The sequence below is a fragment of the Schistocerca gregaria genome, chromosome X (assembly GCF_023897955.1).
Source record: "Schistocerca gregaria isolate iqSchGreg1 chromosome X, iqSchGreg1.2, whole genome shotgun sequence".
Taxonomy (NCBI): Eukaryota; Metazoa; Arthropoda; class Insecta; order Orthoptera; family Acrididae; genus Schistocerca; species Schistocerca gregaria.
In genome coordinates this window covers 756,756,064-756,778,975 of record NC_064931.1, presented here as the reverse complement: position 1 = coordinate 756,778,975, position 22,912 = coordinate 756,756,064, and the positions used below count along the sequence as shown (strand labels likewise).

Genomic DNA, 22,912 nt, shown 5'->3' with positions numbered 1-22,912 from the left:
ATTGTCCCAGGAAGGGGAAACTTTATTGACACATTCCTGGGGTCAGATACATCACATGATCACACTGACAGAACCACAGGCACATAGACACAGGCAACAGAGCATGCACAATGTCGGCACTAGTACAGTGTATATCCACCTTTCGCAGCAATGCAGGCTGCTATTCTCCCATGGAGACGATCGTAGAGATGCTGGATGTAGTCCTGTCGAACGGCTTGCCATGCCATTTCCACCTGGCGCCTCAGTTGGACCAGCGTTCGTGCTGGACGTGCAGACCGCGTGAGACGACGCTTCATCCAGTCCCAAACATGCTCAATGGGGGACAGATCCGGAGATCTTGCTGGCCAGGGTAGTTGACTTACACCTTCTAGAGCACGTTTGGTGGCACGGGATACATGCGGACGTGCATTGTCCTGTTGGAACAGCAAGTTCCCTTGCCGGTCTAGGAATGGTAAAACGATGGGTTCGATGACTGTTTGGATGTACCATGCACTATTCAGTGTCCTCTCGACGATCACCAGAGGTGTACGGCCAGTGTAGGAGATCGCTCCCCACACCATGATGCCGGGTGTTGGCCCTGTGTGCCTTGGTCGTATGCAGTCCTGATTGTGGCGCTCACCTGCACGGCGCCAAACACGCATACGACCATCATTGGCACCAAGGCAGAAGCGACTCTCATCGCTGAAGACGACACGTCTCCATTCGTCTCTCCATTCACGCCTGTCGCGACACCACTGCAGGCGGGCTGCACGATGTTGGGGCGTGAGCGGAAGACGGCCTAACGGTGTGCGGGACCGTAGCCCAGCTTCATGGAGACCGTTGCGAATGGTCCTCGCCGATACCCCAGGAGCAACACTGTCCCTAATTTGCTGGGAAGTGGCGGTGCGGTCCCCTACGGCACTGCGTAGGATCCTACGGTCTTGGCGTGCATCCGTGCGTCGCTGCGGTCCGGTCCCAGGTCGACGGGCACGTGGACCTTCCGCCGACCACTGGCGACAACATCGATGTACTGTGGAGACCTCACGCCCCACGTGTTGAGCAATTCGGCGGTACGTCCACCCGGCCTCCCGCATGCTCACTATACGCCCTCGCTCAAAGTCCGTCAGCTGCACATACGGTTCACGTCCACGCTGTCGCGGCATGCTACCAGTGTTAAAGACTGCGATGGAGCTCCGTATGCCACGGCAAACTGGCTGACACTGACGGCGGCGGTGTACAAATGCTGCGCAGCTTGCGCCATTCGACGGCCAACACCGCGGTTCCTGGTGTGTCCGCTGTGCCGTGCGTGTGATCATTGCTTGTACAGCCCTCTCGCAGTGTCCGGAGCAAGTATGGTGGGTCTGACACACCGGTGTCAATGTGTTCTTTTTTCCATTTCCAGGAGTGTATTTCACAGCTACAGACATGTAACTCAAAGTAGCCAGAGACATTATAGAATATTACATCACAGCTGGCATTAGAGAAGTTTTGTATATATACTGGGAAAATGTGCTGAAGTGACATGAATTGAACAAAAAAAAAACTATCATACCTGCCTATTCTCCCAAGACGTTTCGTACGTTTTTCATCCAAAGAGGTATCATAAAAGAATTATACAAGTGTATTCCATCCTTCGGGTCACTTCGTATGGGATTTTGTTTCAAATATCAGCCCATAATTAATAGATTTAGGGACTTTTATGTCATATGCCTGCTGATAATTTTCATACTTTGTAATGAACAGTTCCAGTTATTGAGAACATTTACATATTACATAACATTAAACAAAATTTTATTAAGAAATTTAATTAAGTACATATAAATATAAAATATAATCACCATTTACAATTATTCCTCTGTATTTAAAAACAAACAAAATATCAGCAACAGAGTACAAGAAAAGACGTCTTCGTAACATTCTGTAAAAAGGAATAAAAATGTCATATGCTTTTTTGACTTAAGTCTTTTTTAATGTGGCTCAACTTGACCAGAGTATCTAACAGTCTGTTCTAACAGAAGCCACTTAACAGCTATATACAGTTCAAATACAATTAAATAATAATTAGAATAATAGGAAATAATATCTGAAGAGTTTCCGAAGGAAATATTTAAGTTAAAATTGGTTACATTTGTAAAGTCAATTATATATATATATATCTTATAAAGAAACCACACAATCTGTAACAGTAACAAAACAAATACATCCCTCAAGCCTATTTATCACTGCGTATTTGTATATAAATAATATTTTCTTATTGTTTGTGTTGGTTCAGTGCAGTTCTTTTAGGCACATCAAGATTGCAAAACGTCCAATTATTGTCAGTGATGATCTTCTGAAATAGTAGTGAATACGAAAATTGTGCCGAGTTTCATGCACAGTGGTTGGCAACTCCCACACAGTATAATTTTGTTTCTAAAAAAGAAATAAATAAAGCTTTAGTTACCTACGGGGTGACTATTTTGTGTGTGGTAGGTAAACTGTCCTCATAGGAATCATAGTATTACCTAAATGGTTGAGTGCTCCTGGACAGCGCTAATCCACTTTCGCAGCATTGTCACTGTCTTTCTCACTGGATGGGATGTAGCTCAGGTCCTCTCCGCCTGTGGCAGGTTTCAGCTGATCTGCGGAAACATCCAGAGTGGGGTCAATCTGGCCGTCACTTTTGTGCAGTTGTTGAGAAGAGTGGTGAGCACCTCCACGATGTGGGTGGTGGTGATGCCTCGTGCCCTGGCCGCCGTTGTGGTGATGCTCACCGTTTTCCTCCTTCGTGTATGCTTTTTTGTGCTGAACATTGAGGATGTCGTGTTTAAACGTGTCTGTAGACTTTGAGTTTTCCTTTAGCTTATAGTATTTACACAGGGTATTCAGTTTTTCTTCTGTATAGTACTCTGCCATTTCGGCTTCTTGGAGCAAGTTTTTGATTGTTTCTTTTTCGAAATTATCTGTGCGTACGTATTTGTCGTCCGATTCAGTTATGCTGTCCTGCCTTTCATCTTCCTCCTCGTTTTCTTCGTTGTCCGTGTTTTTCTTGATGAGGACCAGGACCCTCTCGTTCTCCGCCGAGTCTTGGTTTTCGCTGTCAGGAGACCTTTCTTCATTGCTCTCTACCATCCAGCCGAGGCTCGTTCGGCCATCGGTGTTTCTGTTGGGCGTTCCACCCTCCGGAGGGGACGGGTACTGAAGCATGCCATCCAAGATGTCGTTCCCTGCGCTGCAGGTACTGCAGCTGCAGTTTTCAATTATCTGAACCATCTTCTCCATTGTTTTCTCTTGACAGGTCAGTGTGAACTGAAAAAGAGAAACATGCATGAGTAATTTCAGCGAAAGGGCGAAACATAATTTGTGATTTATATCGGAGTCAAGGCAATTCGACAATTTGTGTAAAACTCTGAACATAGTTAAGGAATAAACATTTGCCACGAACAGCATATTTTTGCTTCAAACGCTACCGATGAGTTTATAACCAATATTAAATGTAACGAAGACGAAGACAGAAGTGATATTCGGATGTTAAAGAAAGATTACGTAGCATTGGCAAAGTATATTACAGGTCTACCAAACATTCTCCTTCAGACGCGTGGTTATGACAACTGTGCTCTTCGTTCACCCATGTATTCCTTAGGTCTCATTAGCTATGTGGAAGAAGTAAGGTATACGAAGAGGAGCAGCTGCATGAAACTAATTATACAGGTATTACTAATAGTTAACATTCATTAAACTGTTACGTGATGTTGTGATTAAACATGATATAAGATCACGATAATAAAATCAGCAGGAAAGCCGCAAATTAAAAAAATAAATAAATAGCTGGGGTTTATCTGGTCCAGGTTGCTTTAGATCCATGACGCCGTTGATAAGGAAAGAAAGAAGATCATGGCCTGAATGTCCGGTTGACGATCAGGGTGTTAGAAAAACAGCATAAGCTACGATTGGACAAACGTGAAGATGGCATCGGCCGTGGATTTTTCTAAAGAACCATTCCGGATGCCTCTATACTGATAACTGCCGCTGAATAACAATAGGAACAGAGGTCTATTTAGAAGAACTTGTTAGTTACAACACTGCAGGTCGAAACTGTGGTCGTTGACTCTAGATCAGCTGATATTTTGTACATGAAGTTGTTAATAAGGTATCATGGATAGCACAGAGTTTGCTATACTATAAACACTCCTTACGAAAAATGATCCTGCGCTATTATTAGGCTCTCAAAAGCGGTAAAAATAGTGAAAGCACGTACTTGGGTGAACAATAAACGCCATCGTTACTGGTATTCGTTAATATGCTTTTGTAGTCAGCTGGAAGTCACTTTCTTTGTTATCCTCGCAGTCAGAACCGCAGCGAATTTGCGGAATGTTCCGATAAAACTCATTGAGAGAAAGGGGCGGGTGCAATGGTGCACACGATGATGAAATATATGTTGTGGATCTGCGGAAAGTAGTTATCGTACTGCAGAAACTGGTCTGCCAAAGGTATGGTGTTAAATTAAAAAAATAATAATTGGGCTCATCCACACTCAGTGTTAATCACCTTAAAAATCTGATCACATTAAAACAATCGTTTCACAAACAAGCTTCCATCTTCAGACACAAATCATCACAAGAACCAGAATACGTCAATGAAAAAAGCAAAAACTAGTGCATAACAACAAAGCAGTAAATTTTTTAAACTAAGTTGTCTTCGTTATTCCCCCCCCCCCCCCCCCCCTCTTTTTTGTACGAACACGATTTGTGCTTCTGCTTGTTGAAGTATTCCGATATTGTGATGATGTGTGTCTGACAGTGGAAGTTTGTTCTTCCGAAAGGCAACAGCTTGAATGTGAGCAGGCTTGAAGGTGATTACATTATAAGTGTGATTAAGCAGAATTATTTTTTTAAATTGATGAATTAGAACAGCAACCTCGCTTTCATGAGCTATGGATGGTGTTATCATATGATTTTACTGGACTCACCGTTCTTATACTAAATCTATGGCCGTCATTCCTAATCGATTGCTTCAGATGAAAGCACCTTAGTAAACAATGAACTCAATTTTTTGTACTAATAATTGTTTCTGATGAACACAACGGACACTATCGGCCACTAAATAACATTGCTTGACATTATCCATCCGTTTTCATATAAATCTATTTATGTGCACTTACTTTATCACCTTTTTTGTGTAACTTAAATTTTCGTGGTTGGTTTCCCTTTTACAATTCGAATCGCCGATTTCGTCCACATTTATGGTATGTGAAGGGCTTGGCCAGTAATGAGAGTGGCGAAAGTGAGAGCGCTAGATGACTAAGTGTTTGGAAAAAAGTAGGAGTTCTGGAGCGGATCGATTGAGGGATGAGCCATTTGTGTGAGTAGAGTTACCAGGCAGCGGGGAAGGAATTGTAAGGTGTACACGAGAAATTTGTGATAAAATTAGGTACTTATATTTAAGTTGATGATTTAAGCGTGCTGGTGCGATATTCATTGTACACACAGTGGAAGCAGTAATTCCTTCGGTATCTTGCCCACGTTATAAACACCGTGTTTTTACAGTTACAAGATTGTTATAAAGTTTCTATAGAAATAAAACTTGGTTTAATTTCGTGAAAGGTTTTCTGTCATCGCACAGTTTGGCAGAAAACCACACGTAACGCGGCATTTCGCCAAACATTGGCAAGTATTGCTCGTGATGTGCAATGGAATGTGCTTTTATGCAAACTTCTCGGGATGTATTTTGTTTTTCACGCTCGATGGAACGATTTTACCTGCGCCTGGGAACTATTGTTAGAGCGCAGCTACCGAGGGCTGCTCGAGGTTCAAAACGTAACTAACGGAATACGAAGTTCTGTACACTTCTATTACACTCCATTTCTGGAATGCTATTTGGGGAATCGTCGTGGCTGCTGTAAGTAAAACCCTTTCTTGGAAATTTATTTGCGATCCCAAATTTTCCTTTCCCTTTCCTTTTCATGACTTCTATGAAAATATTAAAGAACACAATAGACTGAGCATTATTTCCGTTTATTTGCACCGTAAGTAACGTAAAATCTGAAAATAAAAGGAATAAACAACAGTTTTCTCATAGGGACTCCATTCCACGACCCTCAGATTACCATCGGTACTTTTTCCGCTGAGCCAACCACTATCTTGTAACGCAAATGGTTCATTTCCCTCACGACCCACGTCAAAAATATTTTTTTTCTAAACGCTTGGCCATCTGGATCTCCCACTTCTCTCACTTTCTTTTTGGCCAAGCCCTGCATATACCATACATTTGGACGAAATCGGTGATGACGAGCAGGCGCGGTCCCGTTGTTAGAAATTATCTCCAACGTTACTAGCATCTATTGGAAGAGATTGTTATTCACGGTGACCTACACTGCCCAGTCACATTAAAATGACCATCTGTCAGAAGTCTGAATAACCACCTTTTTCAGCGAGACGTGCAGGAAGATACCGTTCAGATGAACCAAGGGGCTACCAACTGTGTCTCCTCAACGACCGTTAGCGAACGTTGCTGCGTATGGGCCTCAGCAGCAGTCACCTGGTTCATGCACTGAGGCTGACTGCTGTTCATCTGCAACGAACGCAACTGGACGTGCCCTGAGTGGCGACAGATGGCCTTTTCAGGTGATCCACCTTTTATGCTCGATTACACAGATGGCTGTTGGCGCGTACGGCGTGAAACGCCTGAAAGCGAACAGCGTGCGACGATCGTCGGAAGGGTCCAGGTTGGAGAAGGGAGCGTTGTCGTCTGGAGAATGTTTTCGTTCCATTCGCTGGGAGATCTTGTCATATTGGATGGAACAATGGATCAAAACAAGTATGCATCTATCCTTGGGGACCGTGTCCATCCCTACGTGCAGTTTGTTTTTCCTTGACACGATGACATGTACCAGCAGGACAATACAACGTGTCACATACCTCGCAGTACATTGCCTGATTGAAAAACACCAAAATGAGTTTAGTGTTCTCCCCAGGCCACCAAACTCCCCGTATTTAAACCCAACCGAGAATCTATGGGACCATCTCGATCTGGTTGTTCATGCCATGAATCCTCAGCCGAGAAACTTCGCAGAGCTGTGCACGCCACTGGAGTCGGCACCGCTCCCCATCCCTGTCGGTACCTTTTTAGAAAAGCATTTTGAAGCAACTGAGGATTTAAATCGTTGCATAAGATCATATACTTCAATTCTGATAACTAAAGTTACTTAAAATATGTTTTTAATAACTGTTAATTAATTTAACATTGATAAAAACAGATAAATAATTCTTGCTTTAATATCACCGCCAGCAGACATCGAGATGGATGCAGATGAGCTGCTGTGCATGGAGGGCGCACGCGAAGCGTGGCATGGCCAGGGACGCAGAGTCCGGCGTGTAGCGGTCAGTTGCGATAGGGCTGACCAACAGTTCTTACGTTACTTCAAATGGCTCTGAGCACTATGGGACTTAACTGCTGAGGTCATCAGTCCCCTATAACTTAGGACTACTTAAACCTAACTAACCTACGATGTTTCCAGAATGAGATTTTCACTCTGCAGCGGAGTGTGCGCTGATATGAAACTTCCTGGCAGATTAAAACTGTGTGCCCGACCGAGACTCGAACTCGGGACCTTCGCCTTTCGCGGGCAAGTGCTCCACCATCTGAGCTACCGAAGCACGACTCACGGCCGGTCCTCACAGCTTTACTTCTGCCAGTATCTCGTCTCCTACCTTCCAAATTTTACAGAAGCTCTCCTGCGAACCTTGCAGAACTAGCACTCCTGAAAGAAAGGATACTGCGGAGACATGGCTTAGCGAAAATCTCATTCTGGAAACATCCCCCAGGCTGTGGCTAAGCCATGTCTCCGCAATATCCTTTCTTTCAGGAAGGTAGGACACGAGATACTGGCGGAAGTAAAGCTGTGAGGACCGGGCGTGAGTCGTGCTTCGGTGGCTCAGATGGTAGAGCACTTGCCCGCGACAGGCAAAGGTCCCGAGTTCGAGTCTCGGTCGGGCACACAGTTTTAATCTGCCAGGAAGTTTCATAACCTAAGGACATCACACACATCCACTCCGAGGCAGGATTCGAACCTGCGACTGCAGTGGTCGCGCGGTTCTCGATTGTAGCGCCTAGAACCGCTCGGCCACTCCGGCCGGCGTTGTTACGTTGATTGCAACTACCTCGGACCTGGCCTTTCGCCTGCTGTCGTGCTCTGTTTCGGCGTACTAGTGTCAGTCTCTCGCGCCAGTCACTTTTGTGTTTATCTCCGTGCTGATCTCTACGTGGCTTTCGGACTCCCTGCTGCCCCCACAGATTGACTCACGCGTCGTGTTTCGTTCCGTCTTCCGGCGTTCAGATTCTGGGCTTCGTTGTCAAGTCACTGTCGGCTCATACAGTTTCACTAGAGAACCCGGCAATGCTTGGTAAATGCTAAATACACTATGCGATCAAAAGTATCCAGACACCCCCACATACATACGGTTTCAATATTAGATGGATTGTGATGCCACCTACTGCCGGGTACTCCATATCGGTGACCTCTGTAGTCATTATACATCGTCAGACAGCAGGATGGGCCGCTCCGCAGAACTCACGGACTTCGAACGTGGTCAGGTGATTGGGTGTCACTTGTGACATACGTCTGTACGCGAGATTTCCACACTCCTCAACATCCCTAGGTGACTGTTTCCGATGTGATAGTGAAGTGGAAACGTGAAGGGACACGTACAGCACAAAAGCGTACAGGTCGACCTCGTCTGTTGACTGTCAGAGACCGCCGACAGTTGAAGAGGGTCGTAACGTGTAATAAGCAGACATCTATCCACACCATCATACAGGAATTCCAAACTGCATCACGATCGACTGCTATTACTATGACAGTTATGTGGGAGGTGACAAAAGTTGTATTTCATGAACGAGCGGCTTCTCATAAGCCACACATCACAAGGTGAAGTTCCAAACAACGCCTCGCTTGGTGTGAGGAACATAAACATTGGACGATTGGGCAGTGGAAAAACGTTATGTGGAGTGAAGAATGACGGTACACGATGTGGCGGTCCGATGGCAGGGTGTGGATATGCCGGATACCCTTTGAACGTCATCTGCCAGCGTGTGTAGGCGAACAGTAAAATTCTGAGGCGGTGGTATTATGGTTTTGTCGTGTTTTTCATGAAGGGGGCTTGCATCCGTTGTTGTTTTGTGTGGCACTATTACAGCGCAGGTCGACACTGATGTTGTAAGCATCTTCTTGCTTCCCATTGTTGAAGAGCAATGGCGATTGCATCTTACAACAAGATCGAGCACCTGTTCATGTTCAAATGTGTGTGAATTCCTAAGGGAGAAAACTGCTGAGGTCATCGGTCCCTAGACGTACACACTACTTAAACTAACTTATGGTAAGAACAAGACACACACCCATGCCCGAGGGAGGACTCGAACCTCCGGCGGGAGGAGCCGCGCAATCCGTGATATTTCATAATACACAGCCTGTGGCGGAGTGGTTACACGATGATGATGTTTGGTTTGTGAGGCGCGGTTATCAGCGCCCGTACAAATTCCCAGCCTTTGCTCAGCCCAATCTCGCAACTTTCATGAATGATGATTAAATGATAAGGACAACAGACTAAGTCACCTCGGGAGTGGTTACACGACAATAACATCCCTGTAATGAATTGGCCTGCACAGAGTCCTGACCTGAATCCTACAAACATCTTTGAGATGTTTTGGAACGCCGACTTCGTGCCAGGCCCCACCGACCGACATCGCTATCTCTCCTCAGCACAGCACTCCGTGAAGAATGGGCTGCCATTCCCCAAGAAACCTTCCAGCACCTGGCTGCACGTATGCCTGCGAGAGTGGAAGTTGTCATCACGGCCAACGCCATATTGAGTTCCAGCATTACCGATGGAGGGAGACACGAACTTGTAAGTCATTTTCAGCCAGGTGTCCGGATACTTTTGATCACATAATGTAAGGGAATTTGAGATACGTGCTAAATTCCCCCCCCTCCCCCCTCTCCCTCTGACATCTCCTCCTCTTCCCTCTCTTGTCCACTTTCTCCTCCTCTCTCCTCTTCTCCTCTTTCTATGACCTTGAACTTGTTTATTGTTACTGCCAATGAAACCTTGATTGAGAACTGAAGTCGCTTAAAATAAATGGGAAAATCGGTTGGGAACATTGGTATGCAGGAGAGACATCTCTTGCTGCTGGATCTGAGGATAGTATCTTCAATGACAGTATTTTGCAGTTTTATTCTGCTAAGGCTTACGATTTCAAGGTTTCAAGTGTTTCAGATTCCGTAGTAGTATTCTAACTGGAAGCCAATAAGCCATATATATAGATATCCTGTTTTCCATTAAAATCGACTGCGAGAATGAAAACGTAACATTTTCGCAGCACAGCATAACACAACATTTTCTTTCTCGCAGTCGTTTTTAACGGAAGACCTGCACAAACATGTTTAAAAAGCATATAGTCTATGTCCGTCTGAATATTTATTAGGGTATCATGTAAAAATCTATAGTAAGAAGGTCAAGAACGTCTCGACATTTTTGCTGACAAATTGTCCATATCACATATTATATACGAGGGCTATTCGGAAAGTAGGGTCCAATCGGTCGCGAAATGGAACCAACTGTGAAATTCAAAAATGTTTTATTTTAAACAGTTAGGTAGACCTTCCATCTCTTTCTCTACATAGTCGCCGTTCACACTTAGCCATTTCTCGTGGCGTTGTAGCAACTTTCCAATGCTCCGCCATAGAAAGCAGCCGCCTGTGCTTTCCGCCAAATCTCTACGCTGGTCTACAGCTTGTTGTCTGTGCCAAAATGTTGTCTTCATAGCCAGCGGTTCCTGTAAGCAGAAACGAAACTCAGTGGGAGCCATTTCCGGGCTTTATTGTTGGTAATCCAACACTTCCCATCGAAATCGTTGCAGGAACGTCTTCATCGCCCTTGCAGAGTGCGGGTGACAATTGTCATGAAGAAGAAGAAGCATGACAGTCGTGTTATGTGGGTTGAATAGCTTCTACCGAAATCTCCCACCACTCACACTTGGCGGGAGACGTTTTTTCTATCCACCTTTACGTGCACGCTGTGCGCTCAAAACTGAGAAGAGTGACGTGACGCGATCGACAGGCGTTCGAGAGACACTGACCAAAACATCTGTGCAAAGTTTCATCGGATTTTTACTGTAGTTTCCATTTCGCGATCGATCGGACTTTACTTTCCGAATGGTCCTCGAAAATATGTGCATACGAGGGCTATTCGGAAAGTAAGCTCCGATCGGCCACGAAGTGGAAACCACAGTGAAAATGCTATGAAGCTTTGCACATGTGTGTTGGACAGTGTTTCTGTCGATCACGTACGTTGTTCTTTTCCGTTCTGAGCGAACGGTGAACACGTGAAGATGCCTAGAGATTAGTGTCTCCCGCCAAGTAGGAGCGCCTGGTGAGAGATTTCGCCTGATGCCATGCAACCCACATAACATGACTGCCATGCGGTTTCTTCTTCGTGGCAATCCTTGGCCGCAGTCTGAAGGAGCACTGAAGATGCTCCTGCAGCGTTTCCGATGGGAAAAGTTTGATCACCTACAATACAGCACGTAATTGGTCCCCACAGAGTTTTATCTCTGCTCATATGAACTGCTGGCTACGAATACAACGTTTTGGCACAAACAACGAGCTGGCACAGGCGGCTGCCTACTATGACAAGAATATTGGAAACGCTAAGACAAATGTCCAAGTCGTAGCGAAGTGGCTGGGAGGCGTAGCCAACTGTTGCAAATAAAACATTTTTGATTTTAAAAGTGGTTTCCATTTCGCGGCCCATCAGAGCTTACTTTCCGAATGACCCTCGCATTATATTAGGTTGGTGCATAAGTTCCTAGCATTTTTCCATAAGTTTAATAAATACAACAAATACACATAACACAGACTTTTTTGATCAATAATATATTCTCCCTCACTGTTTACAACAGTCTACCAATGCCGGGATAACTTTTTGATTCCTCGACTAGAAATCATATAGTTTTGAGAAGAAGAACTCGTCGAGCCATATTCGTAGTGCATTTCGTTGAAGGTTGTTCGATGGAGAGCGGAAAAAGTGAAAATCTGAGGGTCCAAGGTCAGGTGAATAAGGTGGATGCGGAATTACTCATCAAGCCAACTCCTGTATAGTGTTTTATGCCAGTCTAGCAGAACGCCCACTTCACACAGTCTTCCTGATCTCGTTCTCGGAAGGCGTCTGCAAGACGTCTCAGTTGCTGGCAATAAATGTTAGCAGTGATGGTTACACTTCAGAGGAGCAATTCGTAGTACACCACACCGCTGTTCCAACAGACACATAACATAATCTTTTGTGGATGCGCGCATATCTTTGTACGGGGAGCTGCTGCTTTCTTTTCCTTATGTTAGCATAAAGACACCATTTCTGGTCAGCAGTAACGATGCAGGATAGGAATGGTCGGTGTTGTTCACGAGGCAGTTGACGAGCAAGCAGAGATGCACATATTGTCACCCACTGATATTGTGGTATTGGCTTAGAGCATCCAGTACGCATATACTCGAGTTTTGAACCTTCACCACAGCAAGCAAATGTAGCACGATGATGCAATGTTCACAGTTCATCACATCTGCCATTTCTGCAGTACACGGTGGATTAATACGTTTACAGGATTTCCATCAGGCTCCGAAAGTCTTCCTGAACGTGGAGAGTCACTAGTGCCAAAACTATCCGCCTTAAAACGAGAAAACCATTTTCTTGCCGTGCATTGTCCAATGGCATTATTCCCATACACGGCGCAAATGTTTCTATCTGTCTCCACTGCTGTCACCCCTCTGCTGAACTGAAACAGATGAATATGTTGGAAATGTTCCGATTTCTCCACTTGGTACTGCATTTTCTAGCATCCGCAGTGCCACTCACAATCTCCAAATGACACAATAACTTGTAAAATCAAATAGCAACAGTGAACTACAAATAAAAAATAAAAATCGATAAATAAACGTGTAGCGGCTGGAAAAGCAACTTGGAAAACAAAAACGCTACGAACTTATGCACCGAGCTAAAATGTATTAAAAATATAGCCTATGTCCATCAAGGTGTCTATATTGGAATACCGTGCCAAAATTTGATAAATGAGTCAAGAACTTTTCCAGATTTTTGCTAACAACATGTCCCCTTGATATGGTGTATATCTATTTATACGCCATATATATTTTAAAAAATGCAGCATATGTCACTCCGAAAAATTATGAGAACATCGTGTAAAAATTTGAAGTAGATCAGTGAAGAACTTTTCAAGATATTTGGTAACTACGTTAATCATCGATTTGTGTTCATGTAGCAGTACAGATCTGTATCGACAGCGACGGTTCGCGGTGTTGTCACGCCTTGTGCGGATATAAAACTCGAAATACCTTTGCCTAGACAAAATCCAGTTTCACTTTCATAATCCTCAGATCAAGCGGAATCGTTTGATGTGCAACACAATCCCTTGGAATTTTATTGGTGATTTTTGTGTTTGTACGCCCGTCCAGTCCCTTTCAATATTTATTTTACGAACACGATTTGCATGCGAACAGAACCGGTAATTTGTGAGGGACTCTGAGTGTCATTTGGCCATCAGCTTAACTTAAAATTATATGAAACTTAATACCATTTATAAGACCGGTCGTAATTCTGAAGTACGGCTTCTGTGACGCCATGGGAATGACGTTGGCAGCCACCAATAAGCAGACGCTTTGCCAGCTGTAGATGTGCCAAGTGCCTAGTGTAAAGGTCCGACACTGATGCACGGGGCTATTTCAATGCATTTAACTTGTGTTATTGTTTCTATACTGAACAATAATAAATAAACATTACAAATATTTTTATTTGTTATTTATTTATAGTGACAAAAAATGGTTCAAATGTATCTGAGCACTATGGGACTTAACATCGGAGGTCATCACTCCCCTAGAACTTAGAACTACGTAAACCTAACTAACTTAAGGATATCACACACATCCATGCCCAAGACAGGATTCGAACCTGCGACCGTAGCAGCAGCGCGGTTCCAGACTGAAGCACCTAGAACCGATCGACCACCGCGGCCGGCGCGCACCGTATCCATGTGCAGCGACAGTATTTAGGCCGGCGCGCAACCACGGAATGGCAGTTCGGTCTCAGCTATCGCATCTGTTTTTCCTTCGAATTCTCTGGGCCAGGTGCCGACCACAGTAGAGGTCCACCAATCAGAGCTCTCACTAGGGATCCATCGTCGAACAGGCGCCGTGCTGTGTTTAATTTCTAATTTCTACCGAGCTTACGGCAGTGACTACTTCTTCAGACTTGGCCTTATGCCAACTAAGTGTATATTGTCCTTCTTTGCCGAGACCAAGACTAATTGTGTTATTAACTCTAGAACATTCCACGTGAGTCTGGACATGAACATTTTTTTACTCACTTTGGCCTTCAGCCACTTAAACATCAGAGGGGCTCAAAGTACCAAACGAACTCTCATATGTATATAACTTAAAACTTCACGAAGGAGACTTGTGTTTGTGAATATGTAATAAACTTGTTCCGCATTGTTTGCCGGCCACTGTGGCCTAGCGGTTCTAGGCGACTCAGTCCGGAACCGCGCTCCTGCTACGGTCGCAGGTTCGAATCCTTACTCTGTCATGGATGTGTGTGATGTTCTTAGGTTAATTAGGTTTAAGTAGTTCTAAGTCTAGGGGACTGATGACCTCAGATGTTAAGTCCCATAGTGTTTAGAGCCATTTGAACCATTTTTGAACCGCGTTGTTAACCTGGGCAGTGTTCTCATTGTGCCTCAACTGGCGCGCACCCTATCACCTAGGTACATTTAAGTATGAAGCAACTGTACGTTAGCAAAATACCGTTCCCATATTATAGGACAGGGGAGCTACCCGCCTTATGGCTAAATACACACTTGAGTCACATTAATGCGACCACCGCTTCTGTTAGACGTTAACGTGCAATAACCACTCACAGGTTGCAGCACTATCAGTGGATGGTATACACTGATAAGCCAAAACATTAGGACCACTGTTCACTCTGCCTCCTGGTGGCGTAGCAGGCAGGTGACGCAGTAAGGAAAGTGTGTGACCCGAACAGAGACGGATGGCGGATTTCCCTTGCGAAGACATGAGCTACAAATGGAGAAATCCACTGAGATAAGCGACTTTGCGAAAGGGCAGATTATTATTACACAGAGTCTGTGTCTCGTAAACGGCGAATCTGGTAGAATGTTCATTGGAACTGCCGTGAGCATTTACGGGAAGTGGTAGAAGGGCAGTGAAACTACAACTAGGCACTCAGTGGTTGGACGTCCACGATTCTTTACAAAACGTGGGGTTTGGAGGCTTCTCCACTCTGTGAAGAAGGATAGAGGGCGATATGTGGCACCTCTGGCGAAAGAGCACAATGACGATGGTAGCACACCATTCAACGCACATTGTTGAACAAGGGGCTTCGCAGCACACGACCCCTGCGTGTTTGCATGTTGGCTCAGCGACATCATCAATTACGGTTGAAATGGGCTCGGCATCATCGAGATTGAACCGTGTATCACTGGAAACGAGTTGGCTCATCGGATGAATCACGTTTTTGCTAAACCAGGTCGATGGTGGTTTCCACAAACACCGTCATCCACGCGAACTGCTGCGCTAAACGTGAAACGTGAATCGCGCCACGGACGCAGGCTGGTGGGAGCAGTATTATGCTATGATAGACATTCTCCTGTGCTTGCGTGGGACCTCTGGTAGTAATTGAAGACACCAGGTCAGCTGTGGATCACCTGCATCTCTTCATGCTTGATGTCTTCCCTGACGACGATGCCATCTGTCATCAGTATTAGTGTCCGTTTATTGAAACCAGAATCGTGTGTCTTAGCCACCAGATTCGCCTAATGTCAATCCGATAGTCCCCGTCTGGGTCGCTATCGAGCGCCATCACCGAGTACAGAAATAAGCGGCCAGTTATTTACGAGAAATTACATGACTTGTGCATAGACACCAGGTGCCACATAGCTCCACACATCTATAAACGAACTGTAGAATCGATGGTACTCAGAATCGGTGATAGATTGCGTTACAAAGATGGCCCAAGAAGCTGCACTACTGGCCATTCAAATTGCTACACAAGGAAAATGACGTGCTACAGACTCGAAATTTAACCGACAGGAAGAAGATGCTGTGATATGCAAATGAATAGCTTTTCAGAGCATTCACACAAGGCTGGCGTCGGTGTGCGACACCTACAACATGCTGACATGAGTAAAGTTTCCAACCGATTTCTCATACTCAAACAGCGGTTGACCAGCGTTGCCTGGTGAAACGTTGTTGTGATGCCACGTGTAAGGAGGAGAAATGCGTATCATCACGTTTCCGACTTTGATAAAGGTCGGATTGTAGCCTATCGCGATTGCGGTTTATCGTATCGCGACATTACTGATCGCGTTGGTCGAGATCCAATGACTGTCAGCAGAATATGCAATTGGTAGGTTCAGGACGGTAATACGGAACGCCGTGCTGGATCCCAACGGCCTCGTATCACTAGCAGTCGAGATGACAGTCATCTCATCCGCATGGCTGTAACGGATCGTGCAGCCAGGTCTCGACCCCTGAGTCAACAGATGGGGACGTTTGCAAGACAAGAACCATCTGCACGAACAGTTCTACGACGTTTGCAGTAGCGTGGACTACCAGCTCGGAGACCATGGCTGCGGTTACCCTTGACGCTGAATCACAGACAGGAGCGCCTGCGGTGATGTGAACCTGGGTGCACGAATGGCAAAATGTCATGTTTTCGGATGAATCCAGGTTGTGCTTACAGCATCTTGATGGTCGCACAGTATGGTATTGGAAGCGTGTATTCGTCATCGCCATACTGGCGTATCACCCGGCGTGATGGTCGGGGTTGCCATTGGTTACACATCTCAGTCACCTCTTGTTCGGATTGACGGCACTTTGAACAGTGGACGTTACATTCCAGATGTGTGGCTCTACCCTTCATTCGATCCCTGCGAAACCCTACATTTCAGCAGGATAATACACGACCGCATGTTGCAGGTCCTGTACGGGCCTTTCTGGATACAGAAAATGTTCGACTGCTGCCCTGGCCAGCACACTCTCAAGATCTCTCAGCAATTGAAAACGTCTGGTCAATGGTGGCCGTGCAAATGGCTCGTCACAATACGCCAGTCACTACTCTTGATGAACTGTGGTATCGTGTTGAAGCTGTATGGGCAGCTCTGCCTGTACACACCATTCAAACTCTGTTTGACTCAAAGCTTAGGCGTATCAAGGCCGTTATTACGGCCAGAGGTGGTTGTTCTGGGTACTGATTTCTCAGGATCTATGCACTGAAATTGCCTGAAAATGTAATTACATGTCAGTTCTAGCATAATATATTTGTCCAATGAATCTGCATTTCTTCTTGGTGTAGCGATTTCAATGGCCAGTAGTGTAGTAAGCAGGTGGTCATAATGTTTTGCCACGACATTGTATAAAGCCAGTCGGGATGATGCAGATAAAAGCGCAGTCGTTGCCATTAGAGACGGGTCGTTCGCGAACTAACGGTTCCAAAGGAACGATTCACCAAGATGAACGAAACGAGCGAGGAACGAATTCTAAGGAACGATCTTTCATAGTTCACTTCGGTCGCGGCCTTCTATTCATAGTTCCCGAGAACAGGAAGGCGTCGGTCTCGTTCCCGAACGGCACGTCGGGCGGTCTCGTTCCATCATGTCGGTCTCGCTCGGCCGGCCTTGTCCTTCTTCGCGTGGCCACTCGTCGCATTTCCACTGCCGACTGCTCATAGTTAGTTCAGTATCGAGTTGTTCGTTTCGTTCGCTTCGCACGTCCATTCTAGATCTGTTTCAAACCTTTTTTGAACTCTGAACTTCTGGTTCTTTTCGTATTTTATTCAGCGTCCACGACCGGTAATTAAAATGTATTTCATAATTATGTAAATTACATAAAAATTAGGTGGTATGTAAGACACACATCTTTTCAGGTAACAAAACAGCGTATCAACTGACTATTGCCTTGTAAAAAGGCAAGATTTTTTATTATTAGACATGCAAAGGACGTCGGCACGGCACACACGAGTGGCCATTTTCCGGCTTTTTTTGATCCAAGGTAAAACAGCAAGGCAGACCGACTTACAACCGAATGAAGTCCGCGCTTCCTAATCGAGTGTATGGTGTCACATTTTGTAAACAGAATATGACCCCCACAATATTATTTCAGTGGTACAGGCGCACGAAAAATCCGCCGCGAGTACTAGACTGCTCATAGTCGCTTACCAATCGTCATCTATTTTTTCGAAGTTGTTTGCATTAGTTTATTTGTTATTTCTTCGCTACCTAATTATTACATGTTTTCGTATTCTGCTCGTAGCTGTCAACAGTTTGTAGTCGGTGCGGTTTTTCGTTCGCCACCTTGTATTATTTCACTGCGATCAGCCACATAAAGCTACAGTTGGCTAAACTAGACGTTTTGCAGAATCAAGAAAATTATAAGTATGTGAGAATTCTGTTATAAATAAAAACTCTGTACTCCAGAGGGGAGGCAAGTTTCCCCTCTTGGCACCTTCCATCTTCAGTCACCTATGCGACTAATTTTCAATTTTTCATAAGAACCATATACCAAGCACAATGAAGGGTGAACGAGTAGAAATGAACGCGTCCCAAAAAAGGGAAACCACAAGTGAACTAGTTCCCAAGGATGAACGACTTTGCCCACCTCTAGTAAACCGGTGCAATTTACACTACTGGCCATTAAAATTGCTACACCAAGAAGAAATGCAGATGATTAACGGGTATTCATTGGACAAATATATTATACTAGAACTGACATGTGATTACATTTTCACGCAATTTGGGTACATAGATCCTGAGAAATCAGTACCCAGAACAACCACCTCTGGCCTCAATAACGCCCTTGATACGCCTGGGCACTGAGTCAAACAGAGCTTGGATGGCGTGTACAGGTACAGCTGCCCATGCAGCTTCAAGACGATACCACTGTTCATCAAGAGAAGTGACTGGCGTATTGTGACGAGCCAGTTGCTCGGCCACCATTGACCACACATTTTCAGTTGGTGAGAGATCAGGAGAATGTGCTGGCCAGGGCAGCAGTCAAACATTTTCTGAATCCAGAAAGGCCCGTACAGGACCTGCAACATGCGGTCGTGCATTATCCTGCTGAAATGTAGGGTTTCGCAAGGATCGAATGAAGTGTAGAGTCACGGGTCGCAACGCATCTGAAACGTAACGTCCACTGCTCAAAGTGCCGTCAATGCGAACAAGAGGTGAGCGAGATGTGTAACCAATGGCACCTCATAACCATCACGGCGAGTGATAAGCCAGTATGGTGATGACGAATACACGCTTCCAATGTGCGTTAACCGCGATGCCGCCAAACACTGATGAGACCATCATGATGCTGTAAACAGAACCTGGATTCATCCGAAAAAATGACGTTTTTCCATTCGTGCACCCAGGTTCGTCGTTGAGTACACCATTGCAGGCGCTCCTCTCTGTGATGCAGCGTCAAGGGTAATTGTAGCCATGTTTTCTGAGCTGATAGTCCATGCTGCTGCAAACGTCGTCGAACTGTTCGTGCAGATGGTTGTTGTCTTGCAAACGTCCTCATCTGTTGACACAGGGATCGAGACGTGGCTGCACGGTCCATTACAGCCATGCGGATAAGATACCTGTCATCTCGACTGCTAGTGATACGAGTCCGTTGGGATCCAGCACGGTGTTCCGTATAGCCCTCCTGAAGCCATCGATTCCATATTCTGCTAACAGCGATTGGATCTCGACCAACGCGTGTAACAATGTCGCGATACGTTAAACCGCAAACGTGATAGGGTACAATCCGACCTTTATCAAAGTCGGAAACGTGATGGTACGCATTTCTCCTTCTTACACCAGGCACCATAACGTTTCACCAGGCAACGTCGGTTAACTGCTATTTGTGTATGAGAAATCGGTTGGAAACTTTCCTCATGTCAGCACGTTGTAGTTGTCGCCATCGGTGCCAACCTTGTGTGAATGCTCTGAAAAGCTAATCATTTGCATATCTCAGCATCTTCTTCCTGTCGGTTAAATTTCGTGTCTGCAGCAAGTCATCTTCATTGTGTAGCAATTTTAATGGCCAGTAGTGTAAATACAGTGCTTCGCAAAACCATCCATACGATAGAGGATTCTAAACTATTTTGATATAGGGAACTAATGGTGCGAAATGAGTATTTCAAGTGATACTAAATCCTTATTGAGCAGTGTCTTGCTCGGCCAGGTGAAATGGTTACCTAGCCATAGCAGAAAATAACTGGTCACGTGACTAGCTACAGTTACGTTCCAGTTCACAGCTGCGCACGTTGTTACCTCGCAGTGACGACGAAAACTGATCGTGGAAAATGTCTGCGCGGGTAGTCGCTACAACTTGCTGTTAATGTCATTCATTTTAATGACGATGAGAATGAGGAAGGTGTAGATAGTGCCGACAAAGAAGGCGACGGAAGATGCAAGCAGACATTGACAAGCAAAATTTAAGGAAGTCAGTGTTATGCAAATTATGGAAAGAGAGGCATGATGCCGATGGAGCAGGATTCGGATAAGCAGAATAGATAAAACGCGCACAGTAAGTCTGTAATTGAAGATAAAATAAATGTGGAATCAGACAGAAATTTCTGCGATATTATGAACAATCCAAGGAAATACAATCTTCGCAAAAACGACACAGCTTTTATCACATTAAACTTAGCTTCCAGGGTGGCTAAGAAACTCCGAGAAAAACTGTCCCGTCTATAGCATCTGATATTAAAAGGTACCAGTGGTTGTGTGCGGACGAGAGAACATACTTGTAAACAGATCACTTCAGATTAGCTTTTTAAGAAAAAATGAAACATAGAATTAAACCAGCCACTGGCTTATTTAGACGAACCATGGATTCACATACTCACTACACAGTGAATGAATGTTGCAAAGCGACAGCGTGCGAAGAGCATTGTCAAACAACAGTGCCAGGCATCGTTTCATTTCTGTGAAAGAAGAGATTCGTTTTGTGTCCACTCCTCCTCAGTGATTATTACAGGTCTCTCTCGTAGAAACTGACAGAAAAAAATTAAAGTTACGTGGACGCAAGGAAAACCGAACTTCACATGCATTAAGGAGCATCAAACATCTTCTCTTTATTGTATTGACAACATTTTCATGAAAATTATTGCTATCACACTACCAACATACAATCTAGACTCATTACTGCAGAACATGTCTGGAAACTAGCGAATAATAATATCCATAGTCGCAATATGTCGAGCATATTTCTTTTTAAAGCGGAAAAATTACGGCTGTTGCATTTGCTGCTAACAAATAAGTGTCGTGTGTCACATTACGTACAAGCGTTTTGACGTAACGGTATTTCGGCGACTTGCGCGTAAATTTCAAACAGCTTTTCAACTGATCTCACAAAGTATCGACGCATTTAAGGAATACGGAGAGGTCCTCTTTCCACACTGAGGTTGAAGAAGATGATTCAGAAGTTCGAATTAACTGGAGATTTGGGAACTGCTTCTGGGAGAGGCCGACAGCCAATTGCGCTACAGATTGTTGTAAGTATTGCTGTTGCCACTGAGAATGCTGGACGCAATGTGAGATCTTCAACCAGTGTACGAGCTGTGTCACAACAGCTGAACATTCCACGGTGTGTGTGAATTCCTAAGAGACCAAATTGCAGAGGTCATCGTTCCCTAGACTTACACGCTACTTAAACTAACTTATGCTAAGATCAACACACACACACCCATGCGAGAGGGAGGATTCAATCCTCGGGGGGGAGGGGGGGGGGGGGCGCAACCCGTCATATGGCGCCCCGAACCGCGCGGCCACTCCGCGCTGCAACATTGAATGGTCCACCGTTCGAAAAGTACTGCGAAAAATGTTAAAAGGTATCTGTATAAACTTTCAGGCTGTCGTGGATACGGATGGTCGTCACATTGAGCAACGTGTATAACCTGGAATGTAATCGTGGTACGCAATTAACAAATGTTACCCTCTCATATGAAAAATGAAATGTGTTTCTTTCAATGGTTTATTCGTTATTTCTCTTTCGAATCTCCTTAAAAATGTTTCCGCAAAGTTTCATTGTCCTATGATCACTCGTATTTCATGGGGGTCCTCTCAAGTAGCGAAAGTTTAATGCGAGGGTTGTCCAAAAGTATGTTCCGATCGGTCGCGAAATGGAAATTACAGGGAAAATCCGGTAAAGCTTTGAGCAGATGTGTTGGGCAGTGTCTCTAGTACGTCCGTCGATTGTGTCGTGTCGCTCTTTACAGTTTTGAGAGAAGAGTGAGCCCGTAAAAATGCGTAGGGAATAGCGTCTCCCGCCAAGTATGAGGACCTCGTTAGAGATTTCGCCTGTGTCATGCAGCCCACATAACACAACTGTCGAGCAGTTGCTTCTTCATGCCAATTCTCGACCGCTCACTGCAGGGGCAATGAAGACGCTCCTGCAACGTTTCCGATGAGAAGGGTTTGATAACCCACAATACAGTCCGTAATTGGCTCCCCCTGAGTCTCATCTGGCTATGAAGGCTAAATTTTTCCACAGACAACGAGCTGCAGACCAGTGCAGATAACTGGCCGTGAGCACAGGCGGCTGCTTTCTATGACGAGGGTATTGGAAATTTGATACAACACTACGACAAAACTCGAAGTTGGAGGGGCGACTATGTAGAGAAGTAGGTGGAAATAAAACGTTTCTGGTTTTCACTTTCGCGACCAATCGGAACTTACTTTCTGGACAGCCCTCGTATAACCACTGTGTATATGAGGGAAGCACAAAACAAGGTAGACCAAGTAGACCAACCAAGGCAGAGTCAGCGATAACGTACGAAACAGCACAAACGCTTACTAGCGAATCCGCAAAAATAATCAAAGGAGTATTCACTGACAAAATAAT

The 22,912-nt window shown here is 45.0% G+C and overlaps 1 protein-coding gene across 2 annotated transcripts in view; it reads right to left on the bottom strand.

Moving 5' to 3' along the window:
* Positions 1-1,753: 1,753 nt before the first annotated feature.
* The window catches only part of LOC126298724 (uncharacterized), a 347,448-nt gene continuing 326,289 nt past the window's right edge, over positions 1,754-22,912 (bottom strand). Inside the window, exons 4-5 of one of the 2 annotated variants that reach the window (XM_049990154.1) lie at positions 2,484-3,267; positions 1,754-2,391 (exon numbers count right to left, since the gene is read on the bottom strand). In XM_049990154.1, the coding sequence (XP_049846111.1) occupies positions 2,512-3,267 (756 nt within the window). In that variant the 3' untranslated portion in view covers positions 1,754-2,391; positions 2,484-2,511. Of the gene's footprint in view, positions 3,268-22,912 lie in introns of both variants that reach the window. The other variant, XM_049990153.1, reaches the window with a different exon arrangement.